Source organism: Carcharodon carcharias, chromosome 7, assembly GCF_017639515.1.
Source record: "Carcharodon carcharias isolate sCarCar2 chromosome 7, sCarCar2.pri, whole genome shotgun sequence".
Lineage (NCBI taxonomy): Eukaryota > Metazoa > Chordata > Chondrichthyes > Lamniformes > Lamnidae > Carcharodon > Carcharodon carcharias.
Genome location: NC_054473.1, coordinates 151,190,077 through 151,207,701, shown reverse-complemented (window position 1 = coordinate 151,207,701; position 17,625 = coordinate 151,190,077). Strand labels below are relative to the sequence as shown.

At 48.1% G+C, this 17,625-nt stretch overlaps 1 protein-coding gene across 1 annotated transcript in view; it reads right to left on the bottom strand.

Moving 5' to 3' along the window:
* Positions 1-3,144: 3,144 nt before the first annotated feature.
* LOC121280058 overlaps positions 3,145-17,625 on the bottom strand; it is a 51,038-nt gene continuing 36,557 nt past the window's right edge. The window contains exons 3-5 of the mRNA XM_041191687.1: positions 7,712-7,805; positions 4,141-4,243; positions 3,145-3,285 (exon numbers count right to left, since the gene is read on the bottom strand). Coding sequence (XP_041047621.1) covers positions 3,145-3,285; positions 4,141-4,243; positions 7,712-7,805 — 338 coding nt within the window. The remainder of the gene's footprint in view (positions 3,286-4,140; positions 4,244-7,711; positions 7,806-17,625) is intronic.

Genomic DNA, 17,625 nt, shown 5'->3' with positions numbered 1-17,625 from the left:
CACCGAAGCCACCTCTGCAAGGCTGGTAAAATTCCACCCAAAGGTTCCACTTCACCGTGAGGACATCTGTTATCTTGTAGTGTGGGTTACATTTTATTAAGTGGAACAGGCTAAAGACAGACTTAGCAGCCCAATGCATCTATAAGCAGCAGAACCATATATCACCACCATCTTATACAGTCATAGAGGCATAGAGTTTTTCAGCACAGAAACAGGCCATTCGGCCCATCGTGTCCGTGCCAGCCATCAAGCACCTATCTTTCTTAATCCCATTTTCCAGCATGTGGCCCATAGCCCAGTATGCTAAGGCATTTCAAGTGCTCATCCAAATACTTCTTAAATGTTGTGAGGGTTCCTGCCTCTACCAGCCCCTCAGGCAGTATGTTCCAGATTCCAACCCTCTGGATGAAAAAATCTTTCCTCAAATCCCCTCTAAACCTCCAGCCCCTTAACTTAAATCTATGCTCCCTGGTTATTGACACCTCCACTAAGGGGAAATGTTTCTTCCTATCTACCCTAATTATGCCCCTCATAATGTTATATACCTCTAACAGGTGCCCCCCTCAGCCTTCTCTGCTCTAAGGAAAACAACTCCAGCCTATCCAGTCTCTCTTCATACCTGAAATGCTCCAACCCAGACAGCAACTTGGTGAATCTCCTCTGCAGCCTCACCAGTACAATCACATCCCTCCTAGCGTGGCGACCAGAACTGCACACAGTACTCCAGCTGTGGCCTAATTAGCATTTTATACAGCTCCAGCATAACCTCCCTGCTCTTATATTCTATGCCTCAGCTAATAAAGGCAAATATCCCATATGCCTTTTTAACCACCTTATCTACCTGTGCTGCTGCCTTCAGAGATCTATGGACATTTACACCAAGGTCCCTCTGATCCTCTGTGCTTCCTAGGGTCCTACCATTCATTGGATATTCCCTTTCCGTGTTGATCCTCCCAAAATGCATCACCTTACACATCTTAGGATTAAATTCCATTTGCTACTGCTCTGCTCACCTTACCAGCCCACCTATATCTTCCTGTAATCTAAGGCTTTCCTCCTGATTATTTACGACACCACCAATTTTCATGTTATCTGCAAACTTTCTGATCATACCTCCTATATTCACGTCCAAATCATTAATGTACACTACAAAGAGCAAGGGTCCCAGCACTGATCCCTGTGGTACACCGCTCGTCACAGGCTTCCAATCGCAAAAACAACCTTCGATCATCACTCTCTGCCTCCTGCCACTAAGCCAACTTTGGATACAATTTGCCAAATTGTCCTGGATCCCATGGGCTATTATGTTTTTGACCATTCTCCCATGTGGGACCTTGTCAAAAGCCTTACTGCAGTCCATGTAGACTACGTCAACTGCACTACCCTCATCTACACAACTAGTCCCCTCCTCCAAAAATTCAATCAAACTTGTTAGACATGATCTCCCCCTGTCAAAGCCAAGCTGGTTATTGCAGAATAATCCTAGCCTCTCCAAGCAGAGATTAATCCTGTCCCTCAGAAATTTTTCCAATAGTTTCCTACCACTGATGTTAGACTCACTGGCCTGTAATTACCTGGTTTATCTCTGCTATCCTTCTTGAATAATGGTGCCATATACACTGTCCTCCAGTCCTCTGGCACCTCTTCTGTGGCCAGAGAGGATTTGAAAATTAGTATCAGAGCCCCTGCAATCCCCTCCCTTGCCTCACATGGCAGCCTGGGAAACATCTCATCTGGGCCTGGGGATTTATCCACTTTTGAGCCTGCTAAAACCACTATTACCTCCTCCCTTACAATGCTAATTTGTTCAAGTACATCACAGTCCCCCTCCCCAATCTCTACACCTACATTGTCCTTCTCCATAGTGAACACAGATGAAAAGTAATCATTTAAAACCTCACCTACGTCCTCTGGCTTCATGGACAGATTGCCACTTTGGTCCCTAATGGGCCCTACTCTTTCCCTGGTTATCCTCTTTCCCTTAATCTATTTATAAAATGCCTTGGGATTTTCCTTTATCTTGCCCACTAGCATTTTTTCATGCCCCCTCTTTGTTCTCCTAGTTACTTTTTTAAGTACCCCCTTACGCTTTCTATACTCCTGTAGGACTTCTGCTGTTTTCAACCCTCTGTACCTGCCATAAGCCTCATTTTTTCCCTTATCCAATCCTCTATATCCCTGGACATCCAAGGTTCCCAGAGCTTGTTGGTCCTACCCTTCACCTTTACAGAAACATGTTGGCCCTGAACTCTCGCTATTTCCTTTTTGAATGAGTCCCACTGCTCTGATGTAGACTTTCTTACAAGTAGCTGCTCCCAGTCCACTTTGGCCAGATCCTGTCTTATCATATAGAAATCGTCCTTCCCCCAACTTAAGACCTTTATTTCCGCTCCATCTGTAACCTCATAGTCCAGCCTAAACCCATCAAGCCAGGCCACCGAACCTGGTTCAATGAAGACTGTAGGTGGATGCGCCAGGAGCTTCACCAGGCATTCCTTAGGATGAGGTTTGGAGTCAAGCTACTACAACCACAGAAACTTGCATTTATATAGCTCCTTACACGGCCAGAAAATTTTGATATTGATTTTGCATTCAGTTGCACTCAAAGTGATCTGTACATCATTTGACATTATTCAACATCAAAAGATGTTTGATTGCAGAAACAATGCTTATTTGTCAACAGAAATATTCAATTAGCCATCTTTTAACATCTAACTCCTTCTGCTTCAGGAGTCATGAAAGCACTCAGAAGCGTTCAAAAGCCATCACAGCTTGCTAAGTTTGTGGAAGCGATCATTAGGGTTGAAGAACGATCATTAGGCAGAAAATGCAATTACTAGTCATCAAAAGTAATCACAGGGATACCAGTGCAGATTCCTATGTGCTATGATGAGAAAAATAATCAACAAATCTTACCACTTATTTTCAAAATTTTTCCCAAGAACTTCCCCAGGCACATTTATTTCACCTGTCTCATTACCCCTTCCTTCTGATCATTCAGTTACCTTCTCTTCACTGCCTCCGCTGGTTGCCGCTTCTGCTGCTGTTTTCAGCTCTGCCTCCACCGCTGTTGCTGTTGCTTCCACCACTGTTGCCGCCTCCTCCTCCACTGCCACAGCCGCTGCCTCTGCCTACCCCACTGCCTCAGCCACCACCTTTGCCGTTGTTTGTTTCTGCAACCTCCTCCTCTGCTGCTGTCTCCGCCTCCACCACTGCCTCAGCTGCCGCCTCTGCCTCCATTTCTGCCACCTCTGTTGCTATTGCTGACTCCACCAGGGTGACCAGCTGTGGGGAAATATAAGGGACCCTTTGCCAGAGGAGTGGAGGGGGGTTTGCTGGTGAGATAAGTGGAGCAAACTGCAGTTCACCCACCCTCACTTTCAATTCTCCCCTGATGCCCCTTCCCCTGACAGTAGTCAGGACCACCCAACACACAGGGTGGCCCAGAACTCTCCCCTCCCCCTGAGTTCTACTGGAAGCATACCTTCATGGGCCTGTGTGCCTGACCGACACCCTGCTCTTAGACCTACAGAGCCTGATCTGACCCCTCAGTCTCAGGCCTATACCTGACCTCAAAGTCTTGGGCCTGCCCCAATCCCCCAGTCTCAGGTCTACACCTGACACCCAATTTTTAAGGCCATACCCAATCCCCTAGTTTGGGGCCTACACCCAAACACCCAGGCTTGGGCGTACTCACCGCTGAAATCTGGAGCACCTCCTAGTTGGTCCTGAGTGATGCCGTCGGCTCCCCACCCCACCCCACAGTCGACAACCCATCCCTGCCAGACAGAGTCGGATACTGCCCTCTCCCCCACCATGACTTCCCCAACACAGCACTTAGAAAAATGCTGGCCTGCTTGACTTTTGGAGAGCTGAATCTAGCTTTCCATCATCACTTCCAGTTCCGGCTCTGCAACCCCTTCCCCCACCCTCTTGTGTGGAGAAAACTGCTCTGGGGGTGAGGGGGTGGGGAGGGGCAATGAGGAAATGGTGATAAAACCGCTGCAATCTGGGGGTGGGGGGGGAAGGGGCGAGGAGGCGCTGCAATTGCTGGGGTGGTGGGGGGGTGCAGTGAGATATTGCAATCTGGGGTGTAGGGGGGCTAACGTGTTGCTATCTGGATGGGGTAAAAGGGGTTACATGCTGCAACCTGGGGTAAGGGGAGTTGCTGCATCTGGTTGGCCAGTCTGTATAGCCCAGAGAAATGTGCAAAACACCTGGCAGGTACAGGATTAATCCAATCCTAATGAATAATAATGGAATAATAAAATAACGAGTGTGATTGAGATCATGAATTAATCATTTTATTGTTTTTGTGATATGGAACATTGCAAATGTATTAGTTCACATAAATACTGAGTTTATTCTGAACGCCAGGTGAAATCAGGTAAACATTTCAACACGTGTGAACCTCCAATGAAATTGTCACTTTTGTAATCCTTGCGATTTTCTGCACAAAAATCACTTTAAAAAATAAGACATGAACATGCCCTTCAAATGGATTTTCATTAAGAGAACATGTCCAATCACAAGGAACATTATAAAATAAAGGTTAGTGGGTGTAGGAGCAGGGAAGGTGGAGACTGAGGATGAAAATCAGCTGATAATGGTAAAATGTATAATGCTCAGATAATACATGGGATAAAATTGGACCTTGTTGAGCCTACAAAATGGACACAATGAGGGCCAATTATAGAAGGCTATACCCTTCACCTTAAAGTGCCTGAAAGATGTCTGAACATTGAGCACAACAGGTATTGGGCTTGCTCCCCTTTGGTTTTCCAGGTGTGGATCTGGCACTACTATTGGTTTTCTTTTAAGTTTGATGTGGATCCAGGAGGAGCAAGTATGCTCTTTCTGGCCAAAGAGTACTCTTGAGGGCTGTTGGCCCGCAAGTGAGCTTCATCCCAATCCCCTCCCTCCAAAGATTACCTTTGGACCTATGCTATAATGAAACATATGGCACAACACAGATAAAGCATGAGAAAATGGGCACATTGCTTGTTGAGGTGCAATAGGCACTGGCTGCACATCCAAATAATGTTGCCAAGTCCCAAGCACCAATTTTAGTCTGACTTCAAGCCTGCTAGTTGGGCAGTGAGGTGAGAGTGACTGCTCTTGACATCAAGGTAGCATTTGACCAAGTGTGGCATTGAGGAGCTCTAGTAAAATTGAAGTCAATGGGAATCAAGGGGAAAACTCATCATTGGCTAGAGTCATACTGAGCACAAAGAAAGATTTCTGTGATTGTTGGAGGTCAATCTTCTGAGTTCAAGGATATCACAGCTGGAGTTCTCCAGCGTCTTAGACTCAAACATCTTCATCTGCTTCATTAATGACCTTCCTTTCATCATAAGATCAGAAGTGGGGATGATTGCACAGTGCTCGGCTCCATTCACAACTCCTCAGATAACACAGCAGCTTATGTTTGCATGCTGCAAGACCTGGATAACATTCAGACGTGGGCTGATAAATGGCAAGTAACATTTGTGTAACATAAGCACCAGGCAATGACCAAATCCAACAAGAGGTAATCTAACCATCTACGAAAGGCTTGGCCAACGTACAGCCCATGGGCTGGAAGCCCCTCAATGCAGCCCCTGGAGCCAGTTTTCAAAATTCCGCTCAAACAGGTGAGTTTCAACGGAAGGTTTTGCATGGAGCTGCTCCTCCAATCACAGGCCTATCAGCAACAAATGAAGGAGAGAAACAGTCTCTGGCTGGAGGAATAGAGAACACCGACATTGGTGAGTGTGCTGTGGGCTGCCAGGCCAAGGGAAGTGAAGGTTTGATGGGGCTGGAGGTCCAGGAGCCGAGCAACAGTGGGGCTGGAACCCAGGGAGTAAAGCAGCAGCAGGGCTGGAGTCCAGGGAGCTGAGCAACAGCAGGGTTGGAGCCCGGGGAGTAAAGCAGCAGCGAGGCTGGAGCCTAGGCAGCTGAGCAATGGCAGGGCTGGAGCCCGGGGAGTAAAGCAGCAGCGGGGATAGAACCCAGGGAGCCAAACAACGATGCGGCTGGAGCCCGGGGAGTAAAGCAGCAGCGGGGATAGAGCCCGGGGAGCTGAGCAATGGCGGGTTGCAGCCCAGGGAGCCAAACAACAGCAGGACTAGATCCTGGGGAGCCAAGCAACAGCGGGGCTGGAGCCTGGGTAGATGAACAATGGTGGGGCTGAAGTCCAGGGAGCCAAACAACGATGCGGCTGGAGCCCAGGGAGCCAGGTACCTCAGGCCTGGGGAGCGAACTCATGCCAGGCCCAGAGAAGGCAAAGTCGCGCCTGACCCAGGGAGGAGATGGTACCGTGGTGAACATGTGGGAGTGTGTGTGTCTGCCTTATGCCTAGTCTCAGCTTTCTCACCCACTCTCACCACCACACAGCAACACATATATACACACCCACTCACAGTGGGCAAGGATGAGTCCGTGAGCACCCTGAGGCTGGGAGTGAGCTGGACACACACACTCTGACCCTCTCACACTCTGCTCATTTTTATTAATTACTCTTTTTTAACTTAACAATTTATTGCTATGACCTTGCTCTACTTTTGCTCAGCAATTGTTTCTTTCCTGAAAACCACAACTTTGTTTTTGAAATTCGGTTTAATGTTGTGCCAAACCTCACCTTTCCAAAATTTGCTCATCAGCCCCTTGAGTGAGAAAAACATGCAAATGTGGTCCCCTGAACAAAAAGGTTGGACAAGCCTGATCTAGAAGGACAAGGCCAGCAGATGGATGGGAATTCCACCACCTGGAGGTTCCCCTCCAAGCCATTCACGATCCTGACTTGGAAATATATCACTGTCCCTTTACTGTCAACCGGGATCAAAATCCTGGAATTCAGTCCCTAGCAGCACTGTGGGTGTGTCTACACCACATGGGTTGCAGCAGGTCAAGAAGGCAGCTCACCACCACCTTCTCAAGGACAATTAGGGAGGGACAATAAATGCTGGCCCAGCCAGTGACGTCTACATCCCATGAGTGAATAATAAAAAAAAACATCTTCCTTTGACATTCAATAGCATTAGCATCACTGAATCACCCACCATCAACACCTTGGGAGTCACCATTGACCAGAAATCTACCTGAACCAGCCAGATAAATCCTGTGGTTACAACAGCAGGTCAGAGACTAGGTATTCTGCTATGAATAACATACCTCCTGGCTCCCCAAAGTCTTTCCACCATCAATAAGGCACAAATCAGGATTGTGATGGAATACTCTTCATTTGCCTGAATGAGTGCAGTGCGACAGCACTCAAGAAACCCAACACCATACAGGACAAAATAGCTCACTTGATAGGCTCCCATCCACCATCATGAACATTCATTTCCTCTGCTGCTGGTGCATAATGATCCCTCTTTTTTTTTTCTTGTGTGTGGCCTGTTCCTTAGAATGCAATCATTTCAATTGACTTGTGCAGCCTATGCGGCACTTTCTGAGATCATACATATGTAGTTTACAAGTAACACTGTCACTGCACAGTGGCAACAGCATGTGCCATCTACAAGATGCACTGCAGCACCTTCCAAACTCATGACCTCCATCACTTAGAAGAACAAGGGCAGTAGGCACATGGGAACACCACCACCTGCAAGCTCCCCTCCAAGACACATACCATCCTTACTTGGAACCATATTGCAATTCTTTCATTGTTGCTGGGCCAAAATCCTGGAACTCCCCAACAGCACTGTGGGTCTACCTACACCACATGGACTGCAGCAGTTCAAGAAAGCGACTCAACACCGCCTCCTCAAGGGCAATTAGGGATGGGCAATAAATCTCGTCCTTGCCAACTGTGTCCATTACACCTGAATAAGAAAAAGAAAAGAGTACTTTATGTGTAACTACAATTTCATGACCGATAGCGGACCTAAGGGAATTTCAGCCTCATGTCTCCTTAAAAGTGTGCGGATGATTCTGCAAAGAAACTTCTTTCCAGTTGTTCTCTTGAATGAAAGCAGCTTAGTCCCATTGAGAAATGGCTGTGTTTACATCATCACAATGAGTATAATAGTGAAATAACCGATTTCACCCAAGTTTTTTGCTTCTTAGAGAGCAGCGCTTGTCTTTTTTTTAAAGGAAGTTCTTTATTCTCCTTTCTTCCATCTGGCTTCCATGCATCATATCACAAATCCCAAGAGAACAAGTTTCTCTCAAATCTCCACTAATCCTACTTTTAGTTAGGCTACTGAAAAATGCGCAGACAAGTAGGTGATCCTTATTTCTCATTCCTTGCTGCCAAGAAATGAGTGCCTTCAGTCACTGCCTCCTTGTGGCCATTCAACTAATATTCCAAATTCAGAGGGCAATAGGAATTGTGTTGTGCAGAAGTTACATTTCCCTCTGAGGTAATTGTACAATGTACAATGTTATGTGCTACATTACAGAAATATAGGGCGGAATTTTCCGTTCCCGCTGGCGTCGGGCGTGATCGGTGGCATGAGTGGACAATATACCATGACCGGTTTTACAACAGTGAGTTCACAAGCATCCACTGAGCCCACCGACAGTGGGTCACGTTTCCCATCATCGGACATCAGGAACCTCACTGTAATATATCAGAATATCATTATCAGGCCAGCCCAATGGAATCGTTCTCCCACAAACTGGATCGTCGGTCTACCTCGGTGGGAAAGCACACCAACATCTTTTACAACAGCACATAAAGGCATGCACTTAGTGGCCTGCGCTTTGAGGGGAACTCAGGGCTGAGTACACAGGAATGTTGTGCAGTGCTCGCCAGGGTCGCCTGTTGGACTTCAAGCTTCAGGTGCTTCAGGGTTTTGGGGTTAAGGGCAGCCCTGCCGTTGAATATAACGCACAATCATTCGGGGTGGGGGCTAGGTGGACGAGGGAAGTGGCCACTCATTAGGGAAACCTGTATAAAGTGATCATTCCTCTGCAACTTAGACAGTCCAGGTGCAGCCACATTGATATGACTGGAGTCAGGCTTCTATCTTACCTGCCCACTCAAGCAATGCAGAGGCACCAAAGTGCCACCAAGTGCTCCAAAGCTTTCCGCCACCACCCATGGCACAGACTGCAAATTCACAAGCGGACTGCAGAATAGTTGGACGACTACACATGTTGCATAATCTCCTTGCTAAAGCTGGCCATGTAGCAGTCACTGGTGGAGGTGCTCACAGCCCCTTGCAATGTCAGCATCTTGGTTTGGACCAGTCCCCCCATGGTTCAAACTAACAGGGCAGCCATTCAGTGCACTAATCTCTGGCCATCCAAGTGGGGGCCAGCACTCTCCAGGAAGCATTAAGGGGCCATCACACTTATTCAGGGCAGGTTCTTAGTGCACCCATGCTAATCACGTGTCTCTCTCTTTCATCCTGCAGGAGGAGTACATCAGGATCATGGCGCCTGGTGAACTAGCTGTATGCCTGATGGCCTACAGAGTGTGAAGACAATAGAGGAGAGAGCGACTGAGGCTCCTGGCTGTGCAGGGGCAGGTGCTGCAGCCTCTGGAAGAAAGGGCACCTGGGGCTCCCCAACACGGTGTCCAAGATCCATAGCGAGACGTTGCAGGCTGGTGCCTAGTGACACCCAGGGTCTATAGACACTGTCTTTCACTCCTACAGATGACCGAGAACCAGTGTCGCCAAAGACTGCACATGTCTAGGGACCTGGTCGGTCACATCTGCCACCTACTGCAGGATTTGGTGCCACGGGGATGTGGAGGGCATCCACTGCCAGTGGCGGTGAAAGTGACCAGGGCATTTAATTTCTACATCAGGGACTCCTTTCCAGACTTCACAGGTGACCTCTGTGAGATCTCTAAAGCCTCTGCGCACAAATGCATCCATGAGGTCATGGATGCCATCTTTGCAAGGGCACACAACTTTGTGCATTCCGCCCGGGACCAGGACAGCCAAGATTCAAGAGCGATTGGATTCGCCCAGATCTCGGGTTTCCCGCAGGTGCAGGATGCGATCGCCTGCACTCATGTGGCGCTCAGATCTCCGTTGCAACACACGGTAAACTACAACAACTGCAAGGGGCTCCGTTCGCTGAATGTGCAGCTGGCGTGTGACCACCACAAACCCGCCCTGCAGGTGTGCGCACGGTTTCTAGGGAGTGTGCAAGACGACTTCGTCCTCAGTCGGTCACAGATCCCTGGAGTATTCCAGGATCCACAGAGGCAGCAGGGTTAGCTCCTCAGGGACAAGGGCTACCCACAGAGGCTGTGGCTGATGACACCCATGTGGTGGCCTCGAACTGCAGCAGAGCGGTACTATAATGAGGCTCATGCAGCAGCTCGCAACTTGGCGGAGCTAACCATCGCGATGCTGAAGATGAGGTGCCTGGACTGGTCTGGTGGAGCCCTGCAATACAGTCCACAGAGGATGTCATGCATCATCGTCGTCTGCTGCTGCGCCCTTTACAACCTGGCACTCCAAGGGGGAGACAAGCTGGCTGAGGAGGAGATGGAGGAACTGCACGTCTCGTCCAATGAGGAGGACACCAACGGGGATGAGGATGAGGAGGTCCTCGGAGGCGATGATGAAGGGGATGAGGCCCTCGCACTGGCCAGATGAGGCAGTGCACTCAGGAGTCCCTCATAGCTGCCAGATTTGTGGAGGATGCTGACAACAAGCATTGAAGTGACCCCATAGATCCTCACATCACATTTGTGAACATTTGACTCCAGTCTGGCTAATGGCAGCACGAATATCCTCTGTAAGAATGCTCCTGTCATGGAGATGAAGTGGAGGCCCTAATAGTCGCTCGATTGCAGGAGGATGATGATGACATGCAATGAGGACACTCTATAAACCTTCACATAGACTCTGAGAATGTCTGACTCCTGTCTGGCCGAGGGCAGATCGCTTGTGCTCTGTGATCAGGGTCATATCATAGAGACGCAGCCATGAAACTTTAGAGGCATCTGATCCTTTGTCTGCCTTCAGCACCTGAGCCCTTCATGAGCACAGCATCACTGGTCACAGATGCTGAAGAGATGGGGACCAGCCAATCCTGAAAGGTGCTGAGAGCACACAGAGAGAATGATGGAACTCTGTGGCACTTGTCCACAACATTCTGGCAGCAATGACCAGCACCATCGAGGTGCAGGCATCAGTAATGTGTCCAGGGAGTGTAAGGCTGGACCATCACTTTGGTCTGAAGGCTGCACAGAGCACAAGGAAGAGGCCCTGGACTGAGACGCCTGCCTTTATCTTGTGCAGAAAGGTTTCACATCTGAGTGACAAGAACACTGCTCATCAGAACAAGGAACCATAGGCAGGGAGACATTTTGGGGAGTTTATTGACAATAGTGAACAGCATGTACAAGTGATTAACACCCATGTCCAGGCTGTGCAACTAATTGTCCTTATCTTTCCTAACCCTGCCGCTATGTCTTGGTGCTCCCCAGGTATCCACAGCAGAGGTGGAAGCAGCCTGCTGGCTGTGACACCCTTATTGATGACTTTGGCGGGCGTCCTCTGGAGGGCTGAGACTTGGAGGGCATTGACCTGCTTTGTGGCACTGGCACCCTCCTTGGCCTGTGAAGCTGGAGCTGCTGAGGTCACAGGAAGAGGGGAGTCAGTGGGCCGGACACTCTCTGAGACACCTGGATGGGTGGGCTCGGAGTGTACACCTGCTGATACTCTTCCCAATGGGTGCCTGAGGACCCCTGGCTGACTCCTTGAGGAGCAGGGGTAGCTGGAGTGAGGTTGATCTGCCCAGCACCCCTCTTGCGTACACACTGTCGGAGGCCAACTATGGCATCAGTGATGGAGATGAGCCCGCACATCAGTGCAGGAGCAAAGTCATGGACCAAGGTCTCCATGGCAGCAGTCATCCTACCAGTGTTGAACTCGCTGCGTTGCATGGCAGCGCTATCACCTCAGCCTGAAGGCAGACGGACTCCTCCATCATGCCTTGCAATCTGAGGAGTGCAGCGGACATCCCTTCATGATGTTCCCGAGCTTGCCTTTGCAGCTCCAGCAACTGAGGTATGACCAAGTCCAGAGGCTTGTCTTCTGACTCAGACTCAGCAAATTTCTGGCCTCCAGTAATCTTCCAAGTGCCAGAAATCTGGGAAGTTCCTGCCTCCACCAGCTGTGGATCAGACGGGGCAATGTGCTCACTAGATTGCTATCCCGGGGCTATTCTAAAGCTGGGTCCAACCGATGTGTACATCTCTGTGCTGGTGGAGGGTGTGGGTGAGCACTATGATGGGACTTCAAGGAGGGTACATTCATATTCCTCTTCAGAGGTTTCTTCGAGGCTTGATTGGAGGCCCTGGGCCATGTACTCTGTCGGCTGTTTGGCAGATGTGCCTGCAAAAGCAAGGAGAGATAATTATTGCATGGCAATGGCCTGTGAAACAGGGCACATCACTCACAGCATGGTTGTCTGCTGGACCCTCATTTGGTAGAACACCACAAAACTCGCCATCAGCACAGGAACGGTCCAGATGCTCGCCGGCCAACTGGATGGCTCTGTTTTCAAAGCTCGTGAGGACCTTGATTTCAGGCATTCCACCACTGGTCTGCAGCCTCTCCCTCTTGTTGTGTGCCAACTTGTCCTACATGAATAGAGATGGAGAAAGTGTAAGCTGGATGGCTGCCAGGCCAGATGACAAGTACGCCTGGCCTGTGTGGGTTGTGAATGGTCCTATAGATGGGATGAGGACAATGATGGTGAGTATGAGAGAGTGAATGATGATGTCCCTTGAACCGGCAGTGAGTGAGGGCCTGTGGGTGTGTGATGGGTTTGTGAGTGTGTGAGTTGAGAGCGGTGAGAAGAGTGACTTAGCCTGGCAGAATGGAGGAGATCATTCATCATCTTGCGGTGCTGGGTGGCTGTCCTCTTTTGAAGGGTGTTGGCACTGACCACCACTGCCACCGCCTCCCAAGCCAGGTTAGTGATGTTGCTGCCCATCCTGCGGCCAGAGCGGGGGTAGAAGACATCACAGTGGGCCTCCACGGCATCCAAAAGGCACTTGAGGAATGCGTCGCTGAACCTGGGGGCTGCAGTCTTCATCAGTTTCAGGGCCATGTCTTCCATGCAGCAGTAATGGTCTGGAAGCACTGAGATGTGTGCTTGTGGCTGGACTTTAAATTTGGCACTCAGCGTGATGCAGTGGTGGGGTGATGGCAGGCAGGCACATGAGAGCCCACACACATGTAAATGGAGTTTTCCCCAGGAGTGCATAAATAATGAGGCAGGTTTGGGAGGATCCGGCGTGTTTTACCCACCCCTACCATACTTAGTGCAAATCTGGGATGATTACGTCCATACGCTGAGGGTCTTAAGTAGTTCTTAAGTATATTTGGGCAGTAAACACCAGATTATTCACTGGCAGCAGTCCAATGATAGATAGAATATTGCAGCTGGATTTACTTCATGAATGAGAATGATTCCATGCTGCAATGTTTGTGAATTAAGGGGCTTTCATGCTTGAGAAATAAACCTAATAGTTTACTACTACCCATGCACAACCCTAGATTTATACAACAGGCAGCTTGATAAATCCCATTAGATAAGAAGGTGATGTCCCAGCCAAATGTGATACAAAACTTATCACATGATGTGACAGCATCGCGTTTGGAACGACTTTTCCTTCTTCGATTACTGCTGTAAATCTGCATGAGTCTGGTGCTTTACAGCGATAGTACCAGATTTATGGCCTGCGCTACGGAACTAAATTGGCAAAAGTGCTGTTTCTTTCTGTATAGCAGCCAGTGGTAAACTCTGTAAATTTTAGGTTGTATTTTTCACTTAGTATAACTATGTACTTGGCACTTTGATGCTCTACCAATATCTAGTCGTATTTTCAATTTTATCCTTATTCACAAATACATGCGTATAGTTGCAACCTGCTTAATTTTTGAACTTGCATTGCGTTCACAGGTAATGCAAATTACTAAAAGTAAAATGTGCGAAAGTCAGCCTCCAGCAATTAATTACCCCTGAGAAGATTGCGTTTCACAAAGTAGATTCAGGGCACCCATGCTTAGACTGTGTAACACCAGAGGTGGCAAACATTTTGTAAGCACATACTTGTAGAATGAATAGGCTCTAGTCTATGTCAAGCCAAAATAATAAGCTGTTTTCAGATGTTTTAATAAAAGGCTGACCTTATTTGCCTGCTGAGATATCCTCTGGCTTAGCTTCTATCACATTAGTGACCACAATTGTAACTAATCTGTTAGAAATGGTTAATTAATGGTGTGCAGCACACAGAAGAAGAATAGTTGATTTGACTTGCATCTGGGGTCAAGATGGAGGGTGAACCATGCATTGCTTCTCCTAAACATGAGTGCATCGGTAACTACCGAAGTGAAGTAGAATTGGGTCCCCAGAGTTCCAAACAAATTCTACAGGCTCAATGATTCCCTCATGAAAGAAACATGGAGCTGAGAATGTGAATTTAATATATCATTCTTGATTAAAGGGTTTCATGTCTGGATAGAGGTGAAAATAAGTTCACAAGGTTTAATAGAGAATTACATAGTGGCTTCCGCACATTTAATATTCCCCATTAAAACAAACATTTAAAAACTTGGGGGCTAAATCCCTGAAAGCGGCCGTAGGGATCATGATGCTCGATTAATCCACGTACGTTGATAACAATCCTAGCAACATACTAGATTTATGCTGCCTGCTAATTTCAATGATTTCATCATCCAGCCAACACAAACCATGTTGCTGATTGGCTATAATGCATCAGCAGGATGCCAATATTATGAGTGGTTTGTAGCACTTAAAGCTAGCCTGCACTTCTTAAAGCTAGCCTGCGCCTTTTAAACGAGTGGTGCTTTTTTGACTGCAGCATTGGCAATCCTGTAAGAAGCAAGTCTGTCCTGGAAAATACTGAAGAATGGTTCAACTTGGGAGGCAGCAGATTCTAAGGTTTTTGAACAATGCTCTAGTGATCTTGTGGAGGAGTTGGAAAGAGTGAGAGATGCCCTGTATTCACTCAGGGCAGTAAGTTCTTTAGACATACTCTCAAAAGGCAGCTGGAGCAGATAGCTGTGGAGGTCAATGAAAGAAATCAAGTGCTGAGATCTGGATGCAGTGCTGCAAGAAGGTCAATGACCTCATACAAGTAATCAAGGTCAGTGAATGCATTTTCAAAAGCCATATCCTACAAACTGCATCACTAGTCTCAGATACTACTCAATTCATCATACCCTATTAATCACGTACCAACAATCTATCAATCAGGATGTTCATATCTGACCGTCACATGCTCCACCACTTCCTCACACACCTTAGCAATGCTGCAAGCCTCACACCCACATCTTACCACCAGGTTGCACACCCCACCAGCTATTCAATTATGACAGCCACATCATTCAGACAGATTGCATCATACTCACTGGCACGCACCCTCACTCTCTTACAGGATAAGATGGCAGAAATCGGAGGCAGCAGAAGGTAATCAGAGGGGAACCAGGCAAGTTTTACCTGCATGAAGGAGATGATGGTGGTCTGTATTGGGCTGGCCATTACTGCAATCATGAGCAGCAGCGGAGCTGAAACCATCAAGGAGAACACCGGGCCCAAGTGGCCTGCATCTGGGGTAGTGAGCAAGGCAGGACAGCACGGGCTCCAGCTCACCAGAGGGTAAAGTCAGACACAATTTCTGTTGCAGAAAACTCAAAAGAGCACATTGTGGCAACCTACAGAAAAACACTGCCATAGGTGCAAGCATGCAACTCTTACTTTCCCTCTCTACCTGCACCACAACCATACCCTTGCCCTTTTCTCTTTTCAGACACCAAAGAAATGCAACCTGGTCAGGCAATGCAGGAACAACAAAAAGGCAGTGGTGATGAAGCAGCACCATGGGTAGAATTTTATGGCCCCTTCGCAGTGGGGGGCAAGGCCATAAAATGTGGTGAGCCCTTCAAAGGTCCATTGACCTTGGCAGGACCGGAAAATTCTGCCGGCATGAGGGGCCGTAAAATTCAGCCCATGACTCATTTTACACTTGCAACCTCCAGGTCAAACACTAATGCTGTGACTATAATTTAAGGGATAGCATAGAGGCGGGATCTGCCTGTGGGGGGACACTGGTCCTAGTAGAGGGAAAGCAAGGATAGCACAGATGCCAGCTAACCAAAGGATGAGGTCACAGAAGTTCTTCCACAGAGGACTCAGGTGAGCACTCTGATGTGTGGCAACCTGCAGAGGAACACTGATGGCTAAGTACTTAGAACATTGGCAAACCTGCCAGAAAGCCCAATGCCAATGTCAAGGAGGGTTGAAGACTCCAGCACCAACCAAGCAAAGGGCATTGCACAGAACTTGGAGCCTATTCTTTACAACATGGAAATGGTGGCCAACTCTGTTCACATGCTTATGATGCAGCATCTGAAAGTTAATGTCTCAGCTTCCATTGCAGCACAAGCAACAGTCATCCCTAATGTCATCATGCTACAGTGGAAGCTCAGATTGCCACCATATAAGATCAGCTTGCTGCCATGCCAGCTCCCACTGCTATAATCAAGGTTGTGAATTGTGCAATGTGCACACGGCTTGCAGGGTCTCATAATAGTCCAGGAATATGTCCTCCAACACATTGCTAGGATTGCTGAAGTGCCACTTCATGGAGCACACACTGGCTGTCTTCTCTCAGGAAGATAGTGTTCATCCTCCCAACAGTATCGCTCACTAGAGCCTTTGCTGGTGTCTGTCAGCCAGCCTGCCTAGGCAACTGCCACCCATGTTGAGATGGTGTGGGCCTCCTAGACCCAGAGTTTCTTGAGGCCATTCTCCGAGGCCACCTGCAGTCTCCCCCACTGAAAGTCTGCACCTTTTCATCAGCCATGTTGCAGCGGCAATGGTTAGCACTTTGTTGGAGCTTTAGGACAGGCAAAGGCACACAGAAGACAAGCACTAAGGGAATGCACAAGGGTAATTAGTTGACACTTGTATGCAATTCAGCATTTGGCTTTTATTTCTGTATTTTGCCCAAGCAAATACTATGATGGTCAATAACAGAAGGAAGGTAAGGTGTGAGCCTATTAAATGATTGGGGAATTGGGGTTACGGTTACTGGTATAACACTCAAATGAGATCTTTGCAGCCAGCCTTGCCAAGAGGGGCTGTCTAGGTTGTCTCCTCCCTTCCTTTTCTATCTCTTCCTCTTCCTGCTTGTTCTCTTCCTCCTCCCGCTCTTCTTCCTCCTCCTCATGATCCTGCTCCTCAGCTGCTCACTGTAAATTGGTGGCAAGGACTGCCCCCTTATGATGGTCAGTTTGTGCAGCATGCAGCAGCCAATCATGAATTCAGACATTCCTCCAGAGTGGTCCAGGCAGTGGCTGCATTGCTTTGGCGTGTCAATGGTCCGCTCTGTCACATCTTATGTGGCAGTATGGCTTTCATTGCTTGCTGAGCATGTGTGCGTGGGTTGCAAAGGAACATAAGACGCAGGATTAGGAGCAGACCATTCAACACTTAAAGCTTGTTCTGCAATTTAATAAAATTGAGGCAGATCTTCTACCTCAGCTCTGCCTTCCCACACAATCCCATATCCTTTGATTTACCTAGCATCCAAAAATCTATCAATCTCTGCCTTGAATATACTCAAAGACTCAGGAATAGAGAATTCCAAAGATTCGCAACCCTTTGAATAAAGAAATCTTTCCTTATCTCAGTCAT